The sequence below is a fragment of the Macaca mulatta genome, chromosome 12, assembly GCF_049350105.2.
Source record: "Macaca mulatta isolate MMU2019108-1 chromosome 12, T2T-MMU8v2.0, whole genome shotgun sequence".
NCBI lineage: Eukaryota > Metazoa > Chordata > Mammalia > Primates > Cercopithecidae > Macaca > Macaca mulatta.
Window position 1 is genome coordinate 113494398 of NC_133417.1, and position 20511 is coordinate 113514908.

Genomic DNA, 20511 nt, shown 5'->3' on the forward strand with positions numbered 1-20511 from the left:
CTGGCTGGTCTTGAACTCCTGACCTTGTGATCTGCCTGCCTTGGCCTCCCACGGCCATTATCCATTTTTTATACAAGTTTCCCAGAGTGCTATTTTTAAAAATAAAAATATGATCAAGTCCCTTATTTCTTAAAAGTCTTCACTGGCTCCCTAATCATTTACAAGATAACATATATATAATGACTAAACTCCTAAGCATGTGCATAGATAGAATATATTCTCTAATATTCCTTAATTCTTCCTTTAGTTCCCTTTTTGGTCTTCTTTCCTTTCACTGCAGGATCTACATCTTACTATTTACTTATCTATTTCCACCATGGTGAACTTTTTAAGAGCAGAAAATTTTTTCAGATGACACTCCTATGGCTAGGATGTAGCATGGTGCTTGGCATCCAATAAACAGAAATGCAGAATAGTCATTAGCACTTAATTTTAATTAAAATCAACAGTTCAGGAGAAGATAAGGACCAGAATAGTGTTTAATATCAACTTCTGAGAAATCACATTTACAGAAAAGAAATAAAACAGGCCAGCAGAAGTCCAAAAAAGATGCAGCTTACATTATTGCACTTGGATGAAATATGCTATATTTAGAGTAGCATGATATTCAGGCCAGGCCAGGGGAGAAAGAGACAAATGGAGAGGACGAACCTCCAGGTAGTATTTATTCTGGATTCCAAACTCTCCTGTGGCCTAAACAATATTTAGTCTATTGGAAACATTCAGCAAGCTCTTTACAAAAATGACTGCAGTATCTTCAACACATTTGAGTTGCACTCATACTTTGTTCCAGTCATGTGCAAGTTTAACAGCTCTACCTCACAAAACGGGACATCTGTGACACCAGAACCTCCCTGTGCCCAAGGTCATGGACAGGAGGGGAAGGAAGTGAATTTCTACTTTATGCATATTTTAGGGAACAATACTGTGCTATCATTTACCCTTTTGAGCAATCTTAATTTTGGTCATTTATAATTAGAACATGAGAAAAAGTGACAGTGAATACAAATCAGTACTAACCAAATCCTGAGGCTGGTACTAGAAAATAAAACAAAATTTTAAAAAAAGTCCCTTGCCACATTCACAAAGGTGGCAATAACTGTATATATAAGAAAAAGGCTGTAAACTTATAGAAAAGATAAACTCTGACTTCTAAACAAATTACAAAATTGATTTTGCCTTTATCCTTGAGTGTAATACAGAAAAATGTAAACCTATAGACCTAGTTACCAAAAGACACTTATCCTCCTCAGCCCAGTTATGAACTTAAAGTTTGGCCTGAGCTAGTTTGATCTTCAAGTTTTCTCCAAGTTTGTCCATGAACTCAAATGTATTCAAGTAGTCAGAACGTTGCACACTAATGGGGAGGAAGAAAAAGAAAATTTAGTTTGTCTCTGATATGGTAGCAGGTAGCGGTAAAGTCCTAGAAATGCTACTTAAAATAGTATTCTCTTTGTTTCTGGAAGAAAACACATTCATGTTAGTAAGCTACAAAATTTATAGACAATGACTATGTTCAAGGTTCCTGGGGCTGACCCAGGCTCAGTACTCAGGCTCTCTAGGCAGCCTGCAGTAGAGACTCACCCACACATACCCAGTTAGGTTTCTTGCTATGTAGCTTTGGGGGTGAAATTATCACGGAGTTTCAGTTCAGACTAATGCTGCTGAAACCAAAATCATCCCACTTCTTCCTCATTCTTTTTTTTTTTTTTTTTTTTGAGACGGAGTCTCGCTCTGCCGCCCAGGCTGGAGTGCAGTGGCCGGATCTCAGCTCACTGCAAGCTCCGCCTCCCGGGTTCACGCCATTCTCCTGCCTCAGCCTCCGGAGTAGCTGGGACTACAGGCGCCCGCCACCGCGCCCGGCTAGTTTTTTGTATTTTTTAGTAGAGACGGGGTTTCACCGTGTTAGCCAGGATGGTCTCGATCTCCTGACCTCGTGATCCGCCCATCTCGGCCTCCCAAAGTGCTGGGATTACAGGCTTGAGCCACCGCGCCCGGCCCTCATTCTTAAACATAACAAAACTTATTCAGGGCATAGCCAATCCTTTACCCAACTTCCCAAAAACTGTTACATGTCCTTAAAAAAGGATATAATGTTATTATTTCTATCAGTGTCTTAAGAAAACAAAAGACAGGCTGGGCCTGGTGGCTCACGCCTATAATCCCAGCACTTTGGGAGGCCAAGGCGGGCAGATCATGAGGACAAGAGATGGAGACCATCCTGGCTAACAGTGGAACCCCGTCTCTACTAAAAATACAAATAATAATAATAATAATAATAAAATAAAATAAAATTAGCTGGGCATGGTGACACACACCTGTAGTCCCAGCTACTTGGGAGGCTGAGGCAGGAGAATCGCTTGAACCCGGGAGGCAGAGGTTGCAGTGAGCTGAGATCACGCCACTGCACTCCAGCCTGTGCGGAGCGAGACTGTGTCTCAACAGAAAAGAAAAAAAAGGAAAAACGAAAGACAGTAGACTGGATAACATAATCCTGCTGACAGGTGCCTATTAAATAGGCTACAAAGGTATTCCCCTGATAAGACCATTTCAAACACTGCAATCTTGCTGAAAATTTAAATTAAGAAACACGCAGTGATCAAGTATATCCCCATTATGGGATATACTGATCCTACCTGGGACCTCTGTGGATGCACTGGTTGAGATATGGAGCCAATCCCCCCAGGATACTGGCTACCATGTTCTTAGAAAAATTCTCAGTAAACATATGGGCTGTCAAATATTTGCCCAAATATTGGTTACAGATACTTAAGGGACTATAAACAATTGCACACCTTAAACTTGTGCTGCTCACTTTTCTCATCGGTAAGTTAAAGAAAATAAAGGTGTAGAATAAAATAGCCTCTGAAGTACCTTTGTTTCTATTTGTCTATAATCTGCTTCTTAAAATTAAATAGAACCTTTTCATTCAATGATTGTCAACTAGATAGGATGTCAGCAAATTACAGCCCAGCACATGGTTTCGAACATAAAAGTTTGATTGGGGTGTTGCCACACTATTTGATTCTCTATTGTCTATGACTGCTTTTTTGCTACAATGGCAGAGGCAAAGTTGAGTAGTTGTGTAGTTGCAAAAAGACTATATGTCCTACAAAGCCTAAAACGTTCACTATCTGACAATTTACAGATAATGTCTGCTGACTGCTGAACTAGATGATGAATAACAATTTATATATTTCCAGAAAGCACTGATGCTCTAAGCCCAATGAGGATAAGTGTTAATTTGACCACAGACGCTAGGGCATCTTATACTTACTTGGGTAAACCTTTAATGCAAGCGGCCAAGTCCTTGGTCATGAAGCCAGCCTCAATTGTCTCAATACAGACTTCTTCCAAAGCATTTGCAAAGAAGGCAAGTTCTTTATTGTTATCAAGCTTTGCTCTGTGGGCTAACCCTCTGGTCCAGGCAAAAATGGAAGCTAAAAGGGGGGAAAAAACCCAACACTCCCATCATCCCAGTTACAGAGGTTTCCAAATGTCTCATAGTTCCCAAAAACAGAATAGTTTTTTGTTTAAGTGACAGACTTCTTTAGATACTAACAACATGGGTCAAAAGTTTTAGGAAAGTTAGAAATATTTTACCAAACAGAAACTTTAAGAAAACACATTTTCATGGCATGGTACTAGTGCTTGAAACTTAAGGCATTTTCTAATTTGAAAAAGGTCACATTCTCTTCTATCTCTTGTCTATATTGGTCTCCTTTTTCCAGGCTGTAATCTCCTTTTAAAGTGCTATCTTTGAAACTGGTTGAAAGGATCTATCCCTGTGACTTATAGATTTGTAGCCTTATGTGACATTTCACTGCACCACGGGTAAAGGAAAATGCTTGTTGATAAATCTTCTCTGTAACCTATGTTCTCCCACAAAACAGAAAAGCATATATTTTATATAAGAAGCATATTGAAATAGATCTTATTAGTAGAACAAATCAGCTACTTAGTGATGACTTTGCACACAAAACACTGAGAAGCCAAGGGAACACATCTGAGCTGCTTTGGAGATATCCTTTGGAGAGCACTCTCTGGTGAAAAATCAATGTAAACACCATCTTACCAATGGGATTGGTGGACGTCTCCTGTCCTTTCTGGTACATGCGGTAGTGACGGGTTACAGTCCCGTGGGCAGCCTCTGCTTCTACTGTCTTGCCATCTGGACAAACCAGCACACTGGTCATCATGCCGAGAGAGCCATACCCTGTAAGTAGCGGAGCATGAAGCATTGGGTCCAACTGCATGAAGAGCACGGAGTCTCTCAGAAATGAGAGCATAAATGACTCTATCTTGATAGGTCTTAGTAAGCAAAGTAAACATGAGCACATGGAATCACCAATAATTCTGCCTTTCAGAAGGCAGGATCCCTGTTCCAGATGTCAGAGCCAATGGGTCTGGAAAGGCTGCATTTTCCCCTCACTTATCTCAGGGGTACCTACTCCTTGATGGAGGGCTCAGGGTCCAACTGCCTGCATTCCACTCTAGTTCTGTGGCTTTATAGCTACTGTGGCTCAGTTTTCTTATCTGTAAAATGGGAGTAATAACAGCACCTACTTCACTAGGTTGCTGTGGGATTAGATAAATATACATATATTCATAAATATATATGAAAACTGTATATTTCTTAGAATAGTACTGGACACAGTGAGAGCTCAATCTATTACTGTTATTCTTATGTGCAATGCTGTGCTGCTCTGGGGAAATAAAGATGGATGAGAGCTGTCTCCTACCCTCAAGCTGCTCATACACTTGCTGGGACTGGGAAGAGAAGGCAGGTAAACACAGGATCGGTTGGATCCAAGAACATCCCAGTTGCCCTTCCTCGCTCTCTTTCATACCCTCAATACAACAATTCGTTTCTGTAGTTTCTTATTGAAAGAACCACATTACAACTCTTATATCTGTACAATTGATTTTCTTCTTTTCTCCATTTTTGCTACTTCCCAACATCACCTGTGAAGTTAATCATCAACCACGGAGTCATCACAAAGCAACAACACTCCTTCCTCTGTTGCATTCAGTACAAATGATTGTGAGGATGTAGAGAAACAGAAGCAGGGTAAGGAGAGTTGTGTGACTCATTTATCTGACATAAAAGTTATCTTTAACCAGGTTGATCTACTGATTTTCTAACTGAGAGGAGATGCTTAACACTGATAAGAGAAAGAAAAAGTAGAACTTCTTGGGAAAAACAAACATAATTAAAGTTAACAAACATTCATCTGGGGAGATTCAAGTTCACACAGCTACCATGGGCAACTGAAACTGAAGGGCAACTTGGCGCTGAGGAAACCAGGTGCTGTGTTTCTGTTGATTTGGCCCTTACCCCATGCATGAAACTTCTGGAATTTCTGTAAACAGTCCTAGGGTTCTTTGCTCAATGTATTTGTGTATAAGCTAAGCAGTAAACAAAAACACTTGTGTTTTTTGTTGTTGTTGAGACAAGAGTCCTGCTCTGTTGCCCAGGCTGTAGTATAGTGGCATGATCTCAGCTCACTGCAACCTCCGTTTCCCAGGCTCAAGAAATTCTCATGCCTCTGCCTCCTGAGTGGCTGGGACTATAGGCATGTGACTGCACCTGGCTAATTTTGGTATTTTTTTTTTTAAAGTAGAGATTGGATTTTGCTATGTTGGCCGGGCTGGTCTCGAACTCCTGGCCTCAAGTGAAACACTGCCTTGGCCTCTCAAAGTGCTGGGATTACAGGCATGAGCCACTGTGCCCGGCCAAACACATTTGTTTTCTATTCTACCAGAACAGCAGCTGGCAGAGGGACATGAGTAGGTCCTGCTGCTAGATAAATGAGCTTTGCAGGCACCAAAGCTTGGTTATGACATGATCAGGCTCCTCACTTTATCCCTCCTTCCCTGAGTGCCCTGGTTTTTTACATTTTCACCAAAGGACAAGGAAGGCAGGGAAAGGGAGTGATTTTTCAGATCAGGTAGGCTTTAAAACTTGAAGTGGGGAAAAAGGTTACGAGAGAAACTGTGTTAACATCTAAGGCTAGAGCCAGGAGTGTCAATCCACTCATTTACTTCCCTTGTGGTCTTGAGTAAATCACTTTTCTAGTCTGAGCTTCATTTCCTTAGCTGTCAGATAAGACAGTGGACCTGGAGTTTTAACATTCCATGATTTTACAGCAAAGGACTACAAAACTCCCCTCCCCAAATTAGAGAACTACCCTGGAATGACCCAGTTCCTACAGGCCAGGCTCCACCTCCGTACCTTGGGCCACAGAGTCCGACTGCACGTCACCATCATAGTTTTTACAGGCCCAGATGAAGCCTCCCTCTGATTTCATAGCTTGGGCCACCATGTCATCGATGAGCCTATGCTCATACCAGATCTTTTGGGCTTCAAATTGGGACTTGTACTGCCTAGGAAACAAGAGAGAAAAGAGAATAATAATAAAATTGATTTTGTTACGGATATCATCTGTTTGTCCCAAAGAGAAGATAGGACACACAAGCAGCAGCATATATTTTAGTGGAAGCAGCAGAAACTCAGGAATCTGACAGATATTGGCTCAAATCCTAGCCCAATCATTTTCTAGCTGTAAAACTCAATTTGACCATCTGTAAGAACAATTTTACCCACCTTGCAGGGAAGCTGTGAGAATTGAGACAGTAGAGTATCCCAATGACTACCTCACTTTTCAGTTTTCATTATACTATAGATCAGATTCTTGAGATTCAGCTTATTTTAAAAATGTATTTTTGAAAAGGCTGTTCTACTGCTTGGTGTCATTCAGGAAACTAAAACATATTCCGGACAGTTTCTGGGCTTGGTATAGATGGGCAGCAGGAGGAGGAATCAAAATGACTCAGGAACATTTTGGCCTAAACACCTGCACCTAAAGAGACTTATGCCAATCTTAAATATTAACACATGCTCACCTCCTGTGCTGTGGACGCCAGTGTTGTTATAAACTTAGACTTAAGCTCAAATGACTCCACTAAAACAGTTTTAAATTCTAACAATGGGCTTCAGAAAGCATGGAAATGGGTCTGACTTAGAAACTCCCACATGAAAAATTAGAACTTCCTATCACTAACAGGGTACTTTTATTTAAACATTAAAGAACCTGGCTCTGAAAAAAATTCATGTGGGGCCCTTATTTGAGAACATGTTTATCTTCTAAAAGCAACTCTGAGTGGTTTTGTTTCACTCCTGCTAAACCTCAGCTTTGCCCTTATCTTTAAGAGACAGTGATGATTTTCACTCAATTTCCCCAGAATCATAGGGACAGGGAGATACATACTCTATATGACAAATGTCAGCTTACTTGAGAATAAGGAAAATGTTAAAAAAGAACTATAGTTACTTGTCATATATCTCCTGAAAGATGTCTTTAAAACGCCCATCATATTTCTTCAGAATAGTGTTTTTGGTGCTCAGATACAAAGGCCAACCCTTAGACAGAGCCATTTGGAAGGAACTGTGTGCAAAATCTTCAATTGACTTATCTTGATTATACATCCCCATGGCAACACCACCACCCTCTGTAGAGGAGAAACCAATAAGAGGAAAAAAAGGGAGAAGAATAAATGTAGTGTAGTTGTAATAAGGGTAAAGTTACCTATCACAACCGAATGACCTACTTCTCAGCTCTCACATCTGAGACTAGACTTCAGAAGTCCCAGACAGGTTTCTAACCTGAATATTCTACAAATTTCTGAGGCATATAATGAGAGAAAAGCCAGTTCTAGATAAGGACATTCTAACTTGCTTTGGAAGTACAATAGAAATGAAAAAACATACAGTCTTTAAAATCCTGAAGATGCAGAAATACCAAAAACTGGTATGAAGCAGAAATACATGTAAGAAAAGGCAAATAATTTTGAAACTTCTTTTACATACTGATATGGTTTGGATATTTGTCCCTTCCAAATCTCATGCTGAAATGTGATTCCCAATGTTGGATGTGGGGCCCGGTGGGAGGTGATTGGAACATGGGGTTGGATCTCTTATGCATGGCTTAGCACCATCCCCTTTGGTGATTATGTGAGTTCTCGCTCAGTTAATTCACTTGAAATTTGGTTGTTTAAAAGAGTCTGGGACCTCCCCCTTCTCTTTCTCTTGCTATGTGATACACCTATTGTCTGTTCGCCTTCTGCCAAGATTGGAAGCTTCCTGAGGCCCTCACCAGGAACAGGTGTTGGAACCAGGCTTGTACAGCCTGCAGAACCATGAGCCAATTACACCTCTTTTCTTTATAACTTACGCAGCCTCAGGTACTTCTTTATAGCAATGCAAGAATGGACAAACACACCTACCTTTACAATTCCCAACATCTATTTTAAACTTTGGGGGTACACTCAATCCTCAGTTATTGAGAAAAACTTGCATTTCAAATACTGAATGAAAATTCTTATAATCTCCTGGAGGATACTGAGCACTCCTCCTGTGGTTGGTAGAAATAAGTAGAAATAATTATGCTACATGTAATCACCGTCTTTTGCAACTCTTATTGAACTCTGTTTAGATAGAACTTGAATCTATGCCAACGCTCAGGGTTAACTTGGGTTCAGGGTGAAAGGTGCTGAAGCCTGCAGAACCAGATTCCAATAAATGATATTATTTGGAAGAGGCAAGAAAAACAAAAGCTAGGTGAATGTTGGGGTTTTTTTTTGTTTGTGTGAGTGCTTTCAACAACTTCAATAGTGAAGGAAAAGGGCCGACTAATTGTTTCAACAACTTGTGGGTGGGATTTACCATCAAAGGTAGCAGGGTAGCTGGGAAAGAAAAGGCAAAAAGCAAATGTTCCACTTTCACAGAATAAATACCCAGAAGGGCAAGAAGAAAACTTCAGCAAATATATAATGCAACCTCTTCCAGATACAAACCCTATCAGAGCAAAGGGCAGGATTATAAGCCAGGTGATTTGAGAATATTAATATTTAACGTATACAATTCACGCACAACAGATTTCTGCCAACCTTCTCTCTGTGCTTTAAGATAAATGCATAATTATCTCCTTGCCTTTGCCGAAAGGCATTTCCAATTAAGTGGCTAACCCTTTTGTGCCTTTAATCATGCCACAGGAAGGCATGGAAGCAAATTACTTTTTTATGTCAGATTTCGGGTTTTGCAAAAACACTGTAAATTCAGATTATATTTTTAGGCAGCCACATAACTAACTTTAAAAAAGCAATAAAAATGTTATCTAAATCATTTGTTTTTTAAAAAAAGATGAAGCTTATGCTACAGTCATACATACCTTCAAAGTTATGTACCAGGTATGTCACCTTTTGGGTTCCATCACTTGGTGTGTAGGTTATCTCTACTTTTCCAGGCCCAGGAACAACAAAATCAGTTGCTCTGTACTATGTAGGGGGGAAAAAGGCATAAAGAAAAAAAAAATACCCTAGCAGGAATTATAAGGAAAATATTCATACAATATAGACCTAGAAGATACCTAGACAAATAGGGCAGTATGTCAAACTTCTTTTTTTTTTTTTTTGTTAGGAGATGTAGATGAAGAGGTCTAGAAGTTCCCCCAAATCAATAAATATTTATTAGGTGCCTATATGATGTACAGGAAAGTTTTCTGAGCACTGATCTGGAGAGGACAGAGAATAACATAAGCCACTTTCCTTTAGGAAGTTTACAACCCAATAAAGACATATACAAGTGAAAAGCAATATGAGCTTTCAAATGCCAAAAGAGAGTATAGACCCCCCCCCCAAAAAAAAGACTATAGGATGACAGAAGAAAAGAGGTGACCATGGCATGGAAGCCAGGGAAGTCTCCCTAGAGGGTGATGATAACAATACTAGTTGTAGTACTGAGGTAGCTAATGCTTTGTCCTTACTCTATGCCAGACGCTTTAAGTGCTTAACTTGTATCACCTCATTTGATTCTTAATCAGCCTTACAAGGAGGGAACTATGATATAGTACAAATACTGCATCCAGGGTCAAAGGACTTGAGGTCTGGTCCGTCCTTAGGCCATCGGAGCTCGGTCTCTCATGGTATCATTGTTACTAGTGTTATAGGACTTGTTCATATGGAGCAATCAAATCATTCTGGGAGCAGCTACAATGGGATGATGATGATTTTTAGGAAAGGGCTGTTCAAGGACAGTCACCTCCCTTATGGGCCTCAGCTACTGAGTGGAATAATATGCCTGGCATATACTAGACATCCAGAAGTCTTTGCTGCATTGTATCTTCTTCAATGACTTGAATCAGATACTTGCAGAGTTAGGTACCAGCAGGCGCTGGCCACATCTATATGTGTAGAGAAATACTAATAACAGGCTGGGCGTGGTGGCTCATGCCTGTAATCCCAGCACTTTTGGAGGCCGAGGTGGGCGGATCACAAGCTCAGCAGATCAAGACCATCCTGGCTAACACAGTGAAACCCCGTCTCTACTAAAAATACAAAAAATTAGCCGGGCGTGGTGGCGGGCACCTGTAGTCCCAGCTACTCAGGAGGCTGAGGCAGGAGAATGGCGTGAACCCAGGAGGCGGAGCTTGCAGTGAGCTGACATCGTGCCACTGCACTCCTGCCTGGGCGACAGAGCAAGACTCCGTCTCGGAAAAAAAAAAAAAACAAAAAACAGAGAAATACTAATAACAGTTGGTCAAAGAACAGCAAGTAACAATGAAGATTAAATACCTACTTTACACAGAACTTTGTTGACATATAAAGTCTGTAAATTAAATGAGTGGTAATTTATTACTATTTCTGAAAAGGGAGAAACTGAGGCACCAAAGCACCATAAATGCATTGTATAGGTTTATGTATATTTAAACAGTCTGTGAATCGACCTGAGGTTTGAAATTCTCTTTCTGGACTTAATAAGTACAATGGCCATTTTTACAAATAACTGATGCCAAAATAAAAACAAAACAAAACAAAAACAAAGGAAGGCCGGGCGTAGTGGCTCACGCCTGTAATCCCAGCACTTTGGGAGGCAAAGACGGGCGGATCACAAGGTCAGGAGTTTGAGACCAGCCTGACCAACATGGTGAAACCCCATCCCTACTAAAAACACAAAAATTAGCCAGGTGTGGTGGTGGGTGCCTGTAATCCCCAGCTACTCAGCAGGCTGAGGCAGGAGAATTACTTAACCCAGGAGGCGGAGCTTGTAGTGAGCTGAGATCACGCCACTGTACTCCAGCCTGGGCGGCAGAGCGAGACTGTCTCAAAAACAAAACACAAAAAGGATACACACACAAAAAAGGCACGACTGAGCCCGAAAGAATCTAGGGTGATGTTTGCAAGATTAGCGAGTTTGCACCACTGCCATCTATCTACCTTCCCTTGCCTGGGCCCCTGGGAGCTATTTCTGAAGGCTCTGGCCAGGACGAAAGGATAGTTTTAGCCACAGGGTGGAACAAAGTTAACTGATCCCTCAAGGACTAAACTGTTTACCCTCAACACACTGTTTTCAATGATGGCTACATTAAAACCTCCGGATTTCAACATCAGAGATTCCTGTTTTTAAGGTCCTTTTAAGACATAAACTACTTTCTGTGAAAGTCTGAAACCTCAGTTTCAACACTGAACTTTGATTTTGTTTACTTGGCAGTTTTTTGCTTAATTTGGCAACAAGCCTACTGGTACAGAAGTAAAGAAGCAATACTGTTTTTCCAAGCAGGCAGGAATGCTTTAGTAAGGCTGCTTTCAACTACCGAGTCAGTTTTTTTTTTTTCTTTTTCTTTTTTGAGACAGGGTCTTGCTCTGTTGTGCAGGCAGTGGTGTGATCATAGCTCATAGCTGTAACCTTGAACTCCTGGGCTTAAGGGATCCTCAGGCCTCAGCCTCCCAAATAGCTGGGACTATAGGCACATGCCACTCCACTGAGCTTTGCCTACTCACTTTAAATATGAATAAACAATAAAACTGGCTCTTCTATGAGCAATTGATGTAATTATTGAAATACTTTTCATTTTTGTAGAGACAGGGTTCTGCTATTCAGGCTAGTCTCAAACTCCTGGCCTCAAGCAGTCCTTCCAACTTGGCCTCCAAAGTGCTAGGATTACAGATGTGAACAATGGTACCCAGCCAGTTTTTTCTTTTATGCATGATGGGATCATGTTTAATACAATCTTTGGTGGTTCTCAAGTTTGCATATTAGATTCACCTAGGGAGCTTTAAAATGGCTAAACCCCATGGAATTCAGATTTCAATTTGTGTAGGGTGGTACTCAACATTGGAACTAAAACAAAGAAACAAATCAAGCAAAGCAAAACAAAACCACCAAAAAAACTTGTAGGAGGATCCTATTGTGCAGCCAGTGTTGAAAACCACAGATCTGGTTGAACCATATGAAATTACAAACATAAAAATGGCAATATCCTATGGTATAACTGAATAAAAGGATAAAGGAAAAAAAAAAACAGCATGTTTGAAAAAATGTGTTGAGATGGATGCCTATTTGTAAGTTTATTTGTATTTGCCTTTAGCTAAATGTGTGTAAATATACAGTTATACATACATGCATTGATCAATTTTGTACTTTGCTTAATGGGTGTAGATACCAAAAGATAAGAATAAAACACATATAAGTTGGAAAGTCTGGGCCATGAAAAAAGAACATGGAAAATCAAATTATTGCCAACATAACTTACTTGATCCCCGTAAGCATGACGACCTATGATGATAGGTTTTACCCATCCACTCACAAGCCGGGGGATATTTTTGCAGATAATGGCTTCTCTGAAGACCGTGCCACCCAGAATATTTCGTATGGTGCCATTTGGTGATTTCCACATTTGTTTCAACTTGAACTCCTCAACCCTCTTCTCATCAGGAGTGATAGTGGCACATTTGACGCCAACATTATACTTCTTTATAGCTTCTGCAGCATCCTTGGTGACCTGGTCGTTGGTGGCATCACGATTCTCTATGCCTAAATCATAGCTAGAAAGAGAAAAATTGGAAGCAAAATTTTTCAGACAAACGGATAGTTGTAACCTATAACTACAGTGATGGCATATAGAGCTCATTATGAGAAAGTGAAGGCTCCAAGTATACCAAAATCTGCCAAGTTTTAGCATTAGCACACCCTAAACACAGAACATGGGTGCCAACTAAAAAGAGAACTAAGAGAGGCTAGACTGCTGGGCCGCCCCTCCTCTTGTAATGGGAAGCTGTCTATCAGGAAACTGAATGGAAACCATCAAACTCTGCCCTTTGCCTCCTGTTTTTCAACAGATAGAGGAAATAACGGACGGGTTTCTCTCCATATAATTAGTATAATTAAGTGTAAGCCTAAGAGCCACCTTTTTCCCTTAGTAAATATTGTTCTTTAAAAATAAAAGGGGGTGGGAGGGCTTAAAGGATTTTTTGTATTTTGACATTAAAGTGGTAGGAGGTAAAGATGTGACAGCTGATGCCAAAAATGCTAATGGCTCCTTCATTAATGCCAGTCATAAAATTAGCCTTTCCCTAATTATTATTATTATTATTTTTGAGACGAGTCTTGTTTTGTTGCCCAAGCTGGAGTGCAGTGGCATGATCTCGGCTCACTCAACCTCTGCCTCCTGGGTTCAAGTGATTCTCCCGCCTCAGCCTCCCAAGCCGCTGGGACTACAGGCATGCGCCACCATGCCCGGCTAATTCTTTCTCTAATTCTTGAGCAAGTGCTTGTTCTGGAAACAAGCCTACAGTTTATTGGGTAAGTAATGGAATCATCATGGTTTTGTATATACCAGAGAGTTATAGCTTAATATACACCAACACTAAGATTGCAGGTCATTCAGAGCTGAAAGAATGTTGGGTTGTCCAGGGAACATAGAAAATGACTGCAAAGCTTTATTTGAAGCATGTAACAGTTTGTTAAAAAGCAAGAAAACAAAATAATGTAACAATGTATTCTGTTCTCCAAGGATTTAAAGAAAAGTTTTTCAGCTCTTAAAACTTGCTGAACTATTATGCCTCTAGATTTCTTTTTGGTTCCTTTATCTTCCTTTCTTAGATCTCCTACCCAACTCATGATGCAAACAAAGAGATAGTAATCTTGACTTATTTCCAGATAAAAATAATTCCCAGCTGCTTCGACTTTAGATAAATCATATAAATCTAGCGAAGTCATGTCCTTTGTTATCTTCTTGCACAGGAAATGCTGATCCAATCCCAACTCTAACAGGAGGTATGATCAGTAATTTTCAAGTTCCTGGGAACCATTTCTCATGAGGGCAATCTACCAGCAAATTAGTAGATTTTTTGCTTGTCTTCTTAACATTTCTAACAAGATAAGAAAGGAAGGAACAAATTACCGGGACCACTGTCCAGCCTACATAAAACAAACTATCTGCTCCATTCTCCTCAAAAAGAACCAGTCAGTGATAATCATAGCAATTTTGGAAAAATTTAAAACTTGTTTGAGCCTCCAAAAATTATCTAGTCTGCAGCCACCAACTTTTTTCCTCCTAGTCATAGTGCCTCCCCTTTAAAACTCCTCATGATTCTACACTAAAGAGCCTCAAAGCATCTTTGCAGCCATTATAAGGACAAGAACCCTGCCAGTTCACCTACTGTCATGTAAAGTCCTGAAACAGGAGTTCCTAAAATGCTGTTTTTTTAACCTAGTTGGAAGATATTTTTATGCCTAATTTCTTATATGTTTGGTTGACTTCTGCAAGCATTTATATCTTATGATTTCAATATAGACATCAGCAGCTTAGGTTTAGAATAATTAAAAAGTATGTTTAATGACATTATGTGAATTAAATGTCTCCACTCAATCAGGTCCTTAGGACAAATTTTGATGGCTAATTCTGGGCTGAGGCAAACACACTTAGAGTTGCCAATAGTTTGGCTGAAATGTGTTGCTCAATATTTTACTATGCCAGTCTTCAGACACTTTACCCTTTAAAAAATTCTATCTCTACCTAAAGATACAAAGAATAGAAGCAAGTTTATAAAAAGCACAGCGAAAAAAATGAGAGAATTACATAGACGTTTGCATCTGTCCCCAAGCACTTTACACGCAGGGCAAAGAGACATAGGATTTAAGGGAACTTTTGCTGGAAAGGAGGGGTTCAATTAAGTAACTTCATGAATTCTTTCTGCACTACAATTAGATGAAAAGGGCAAAAGGTGAGGAATGAAAAGGAAACAGGTCCATTGACTAAGCAGAGTGATAGAAAATTGAGTTTGAAATGACAAAACTGTGTTAACTGCATTCAGTTTACTGTTTCTTACATCCTCTCTTATTTCCCTTTTCTCAATACATTGTACTACTCTTAGCCACTGCTTTGTTACAAATGAAACCTTCACAGGAAACAGAAGGTTAGAAGAATCTGAAAATCATTCTTTCCCTTATAATTCTTGACTTTTAGATGATAAATCAAGTTTTTCTAGCAGTATGTTAAAATTAAAGTAGAAGATTCATCTGAATATATTTAGGCTTAAAACAAACTTTATTCACAAAACACAGCTATATCTATATAAAAAAAGCTAACTTCACCTCAAAATAATTCAGATTACGTTCTTTTTTTTTTTTTTTTTTTCCTGTTTCTCCTTCCCTTTTGTTTTTCTTTTTTTTAAAGTGATGGGGTCTCACTCTGTTGCCCAGGTTGGACTTGAATTCCTGGCCTTGAGGGATCCTCTTGCCTCTCCCTTCTAAGTAGCTGCGACTTCAGGTGTGTACCACTATGCCCAGCCAATTATACTTTCTGAGTTTGCTACACGGAGGGGTAACTCATTTACCTCTGTAGATCCAATTCCACATAGGGAAAAATGAGTTTCTCTTTAATCAATTCCCAAATGATTCGTGTCATTTCATCTCCTTGCAGCTCTACCACAGAACCGCCACTGATTTTTTTGGACATTTTGACTTCAATAAACCTAAAAAGAAAAAAAAAATACATGCCTTGTCATTTATTTCATTATAATTGGGAAAGTAAATATATAAACAACGTGGTGACTACTAAAAGAACAATTCATGCAATTCAATTTATGCGCAGTTGAGGTAACAGCAATTCTATTTACCATTAGAACTGAGTATCTTCTCTGTACAAAGTATTGTGTTAGGTTTCACATGTGGTTTCTGAGCTAGCCCTCATAACAATCCTAAAAAACGGACATCATTTTCCCATTTTACTTTGTTAAAGGAAAAAGAGCTTTCCCAAGGCCACCTAGCTGGAGCGTGGGAGAGCCTGACTCTATAACATGCCCTTCATAATGCAATCATTATTCTCAACTACTGGTTTGTCTTATGAATGAGATTATTTCCACAATCTCATGTTTATCAAACACTTCAGTCCAGCTCATCATTTTACTGGGCTCTCAAGATGAGCAGAGTGGTGAGTGCTAGTATTTCCCCTCTTTTAAGAGGCTGTTTTTGTTATTTAATAAAAATAACTAGCCATGAGGAGATTCAACTGGTTCTTGTGACCCATATTTAGAGAAACTTTAAGTCTAAAGGCGAGATGAAGAATTCCCCGGGGGAACTGTTTTCCTAGAGATAACTCAGACATTCGAGATGTGGGGCTAAATACAACAAAGTGATTTCTCAATTAGAAGAATCTCTATACAGTAGGGCCACTGCCCAGGACCAAAGCATGTCCCTGTCATCTTCTTCTGGCTGTTCACAGGCAAGGGTAAGCTGCTAGTGAGTGGGACAGGACAATCTGTGCATTGTCCTAGGAAGACAGCACTTTAAGGTTAGGGTGGTAGCATACACAAATCAATCTGATTCTGCGAAAGTGCAAGGGTGGACCCTTTGGAAAAAATGAAACTGTGAGGCTTCAATGAAGACCATGTCCCAGCTTGTCCCTAGAGGCAGAAGCAGCCCTGAGCCTGCTAAAAGTTATCTATTCCTTCTAATGATGCTCTAATCGAAACTCTTTTTTAATCCAACAACACAGCTACAAATTGCTTTTATTCTCTTAAGGACTAAAAAAGTCAAGAGAATTGACTTAAAAAATTTATTAGGTAAGAGGCCTAAAATAATCTTTCTTTAAAAATTGAGCTAAAGTAATTTGGTCTTTAATAAATAAAAATATTTTTAAATAAATATTTTTAAATAAAAATTTAAATTTTTAAATAAAAATATAATGATTAGTAGACAGTAAGCCTCAGTTTCTCGACAAGCCTGGATGTATTTCCAATCCCCAGGCCCATTTTCACTTTCCAAATTTGCAATTCTAGAATTTTTCTTACTAGTGTTTAGGAGATTCCTTTGGGGAACCTTCTGGAACTGAACTAGACTAAAAAAAATGAACAGAATGGTGTGGATGAGCCAATTACTTCTCATATGTAATGTCAAGTATAATTTGTAGTACAGCTGAAAGCACATGATTCAGTTCATGTTTGATTCCACTGTCACACTCATCCTTATTTTAAAACAAAGCAAAAAAGGAGGCAGTGAACTTATCTGGTTCCTGATACTACACTTCCATGGCCATGCCCCTATATAGTATGATGCAACAGTCATGACATGGCAATTTATCATTGATGGCAAATACAGTTAATAAAGGTCAAATATTGTACCTAAAATGAAAAGACTGATATCTTTTTAGTTCACTATTTCCTTCTCAGTTAAAGCAACTGTATTCTCTACAATAATCTTTCTTTATCTCATAATGCATACCTCAAATGCTTCAGGTTTTCCTCACATTACTTAGCCATGAAATTTTTACCATCTTTTAACTAAAACAGTGAAGCTTTTTTGTTACTACCATGTGGTACATAATTGTATTTCTTCTGGATCTGATTTCTGTGGGATGGGCTTGAGGCCCCACTGGACTGACTTCTCCACCTTTTTTGCCTCTCAAGATTTTGCCTCCACCCCAACCCCAACTTCAGAAGGAAGGGCTGTTCTAAGACCAACAGGCACCAGCTCATTTACTCTTAAGCTGAATCCTATCTCCTAACATACTTGTGCAATTCCAGAAAATAAACCTGGAATAACAATACAGAATAGTTTAACGAAAAAAAGAGCCATTTAATATTATTTTCATCAACCTCAAATTTTTGGCCAGATTGTTTTTTGCCGAGTTCATGAACTACAATAATTTCTGGGCAAAAATGTTCTCTTGCAGAGAAGGCACTGGATTAAAAGAAACAAGGAAGCTGTTGGAATTCGTTGTTGGAAACATTCCTCACTCACTCCGTTGCAGTGCCTCGGCCTGCCCCCAAGACCAGTTAAACACTGTACTGCCACATCAAAGAAAGTACAGAAGAAGGGAGGAAATTGCTAATTCTCACCTTGACAGTGAATGAATTTATCACCCCAATTCCTCCCAGTCTTGCAGACTCAACTGAATGTAGTTTATCTCCTAAAACAAAACGAGGAATAGAAAGTGTTAACATACAGAACACTCACAGGAGAATTTAGCTGTTTTTAATACCTGCCAGACAGCCCAGTTTATCTGGTTTCAAGTACAGTGCTGAGTGTATTTGGAGGCACAAAGGCCAGTTTTAGGCCCCGTAGGCACTTCCCAAATAAAGGTCACGGGAGCACAATTATCTCTGCGTGTCCCCGCTTCGCTGCCCGTCAGCAGGTCTTGGGGTTTGCACGTCCTTGCTCTTGGCCTGCACCCGTCCTTATGGCCGTTGTGCAAGAGGGCTGCAACCACGGCTGGATCGGTACCTCCTTCCAGGTCTCCACGCCCGCCCCTCCCCTCCCCTCGCTGGTGCTGGGACTTTTTAAACTCCACGCACCCGGAACTGGCGGGGGTGTTTTCCCCAGCCCACTCTGGCCCCGTGTGGCCTAGCGACCCCTCGGAAGGCCGCTGGAGCTCCGCCCCCTCCACGCCCCCTGGCGGGCGCGAGGGATCAGCCTCAGGGCTATTCCCCGCCGCCTGAGTTCCCTGCAGACGCCCGTCTTCGGCTTAACAGCCTTCTTTGCATCCAGCCCGCAGCTGCTGCACGTTTTCTTCCTCCTACACTCCAGGCTTAGTCTTCTACATGCATTCTTGCAACCTCCACCCCTCGATTTTCCAACTTAAGTGCAGACATGATTTTTCCCCTTGTCATTGCATCCAACTTCCCCACCGCCCAATTTCTCCCTCCCATGCCCAAAAGCAGGCCTTCTGCATATCCAAGCATCCAGCATCCCCTCCTACCCCTTTTTCTTTTCCCATTCTCATTACCTGGATTTGTTCCCTTCTTTGCCAGCAGGCCTCGACTCCCTCCACACCCAAGATCTGCGCTTTCTTCCTTTACCCCATTCCTGCCTTCTGGGGAATTAGAACCACCCCACCACAGCCAGGGACCGGGGCCGCCCCTCGGAGCCAGAGGTTACCTGCCGGGATGCTATGCTGGCGAGGAGTTGGGGGGCCACAGCCGCTCACAAGCTCAGACTCACTAACACAGCCTGGCAATCCCAAACCGGACTCGGCTTCTGAAGTAGACTCTGCAGAAACCCGGGACCATAGGGCGGGTCCGAGCTTTTCCTCTTCCCTGCTTTGTCCCCTCCCAGGCCCCGCCTCCTCAGCCCACCTCCCCCAGCCCCGCCCTCGACACGCCTCCAATCGCCAAGAGTCAATTCCCGTGGGGTGGGCGGAGTCCGCGAGAGGGGCGTGGCCACAGCCAGGGATAGCGACTCCATGGTGCCACTTTCCTGGTGATCCTGTTGGGGGAAGGGGTTTCCGCGCCGCAGTGATTCAGTCCCGAATTCCGACAGCGGAGAGACTCGTATGCCACCTGCAGGCCGGGGAGCGGGGCGCGCTGGGGCTGCACCACCCAGAACTTTGTAACAATCTAGAGCACCACGGAATGAGTTTCCAGGTCGGCACTGAAGTTAACCGGACAGGGCGCCCCGGGCGGTGGCAGCTCGGCCGGCCCGCTGCCTGGCGCGCCCCTGAGGGGCGGTAATGGAACGTGCCTTTGGCTGAAAAAAGAGTGCCCCCAGCCAGCGCGGGGTCGCCTAGGGTATTCGGCGCTGCCGAATGCAAAGGATGCAACAGTTACACAAGCAGGTCCTGCCACCACGTATGTCTCGGTCTGTAGAAACTCCATTGATTGTTTGCGTTAGAAGATAATGAATGGTATTCTTATTATTTTCTGTTTTAAGACAGGGTCTTGCTCTGTTGCCCTGGATGGAGTGCAGCGGAGCGATCACCGCTCACTGCAGCCTAGACTTCCTGGACTCAAGAGATCATCCCACCTCAGCCTTCCGAGTAGCTGGGATTACAGGTGCACACAACCACACTTAGCGAATTCTTCTTTATTGCTTTTCTTTTCTTTTTCCTTTGGTAGAGACGGGGTTTCACCATGTTGCCCGGGCTGGTCTCGAACTCCTGGGCTCAAGTGATCGGCCCTCCTCGGCCTCCCAAAGTCCTGGGATTACAAGCGTGGGCCACCATGCTCAATCGAGGGGGATTATCTGTGATCCAATGAAGCTGGACTAGAGATGTGAAGCCTTAAAAAACGGTGGATTAAAAAAAGAATTCTGGTCTCCTCCAGAGATTGTATCTTGTGTGTTCATTGCTCTCAAAAACATGAAAATAAAGAGTGTTTTATATTGTGATCTGTAGGATAATAGCATGCTTTTATATTGCTGCCCAGAATTTAATGCTGCAATATTTATTTATTTAT

At 41.3% G+C, this 20511-nt stretch overlaps 1 protein-coding gene across 2 annotated transcripts; it reads right to left on the reverse strand.

Annotated features, from left to right (window-relative positions):
• Positions 1-415: 415 nt before the first annotated feature.
• IDH1 (isocitrate dehydrogenase (NADP(+)) 1) lies at positions 416-19362 on the reverse strand. 2 transcript variants are annotated; one of them, NM_001265779.2, is given in 10 exon segments: positions 416-1357; positions 3278-3440; positions 4076-4216; positions 6236-6387; positions 7335-7512; positions 9231-9336; positions 12591-12882; positions 15676-15813; positions 18178-18248; positions 19217-19362. In NM_001265779.2, coding segments are annotated over 8 exon segments (1245 nt in total). In that variant the 5' UTR covers positions 15798-15813; positions 18178-18248; positions 19217-19362; the 3' UTR covers positions 416-1266.
• Between the last annotated feature and the right edge of the window lie 1149 nt (positions 19363-20511).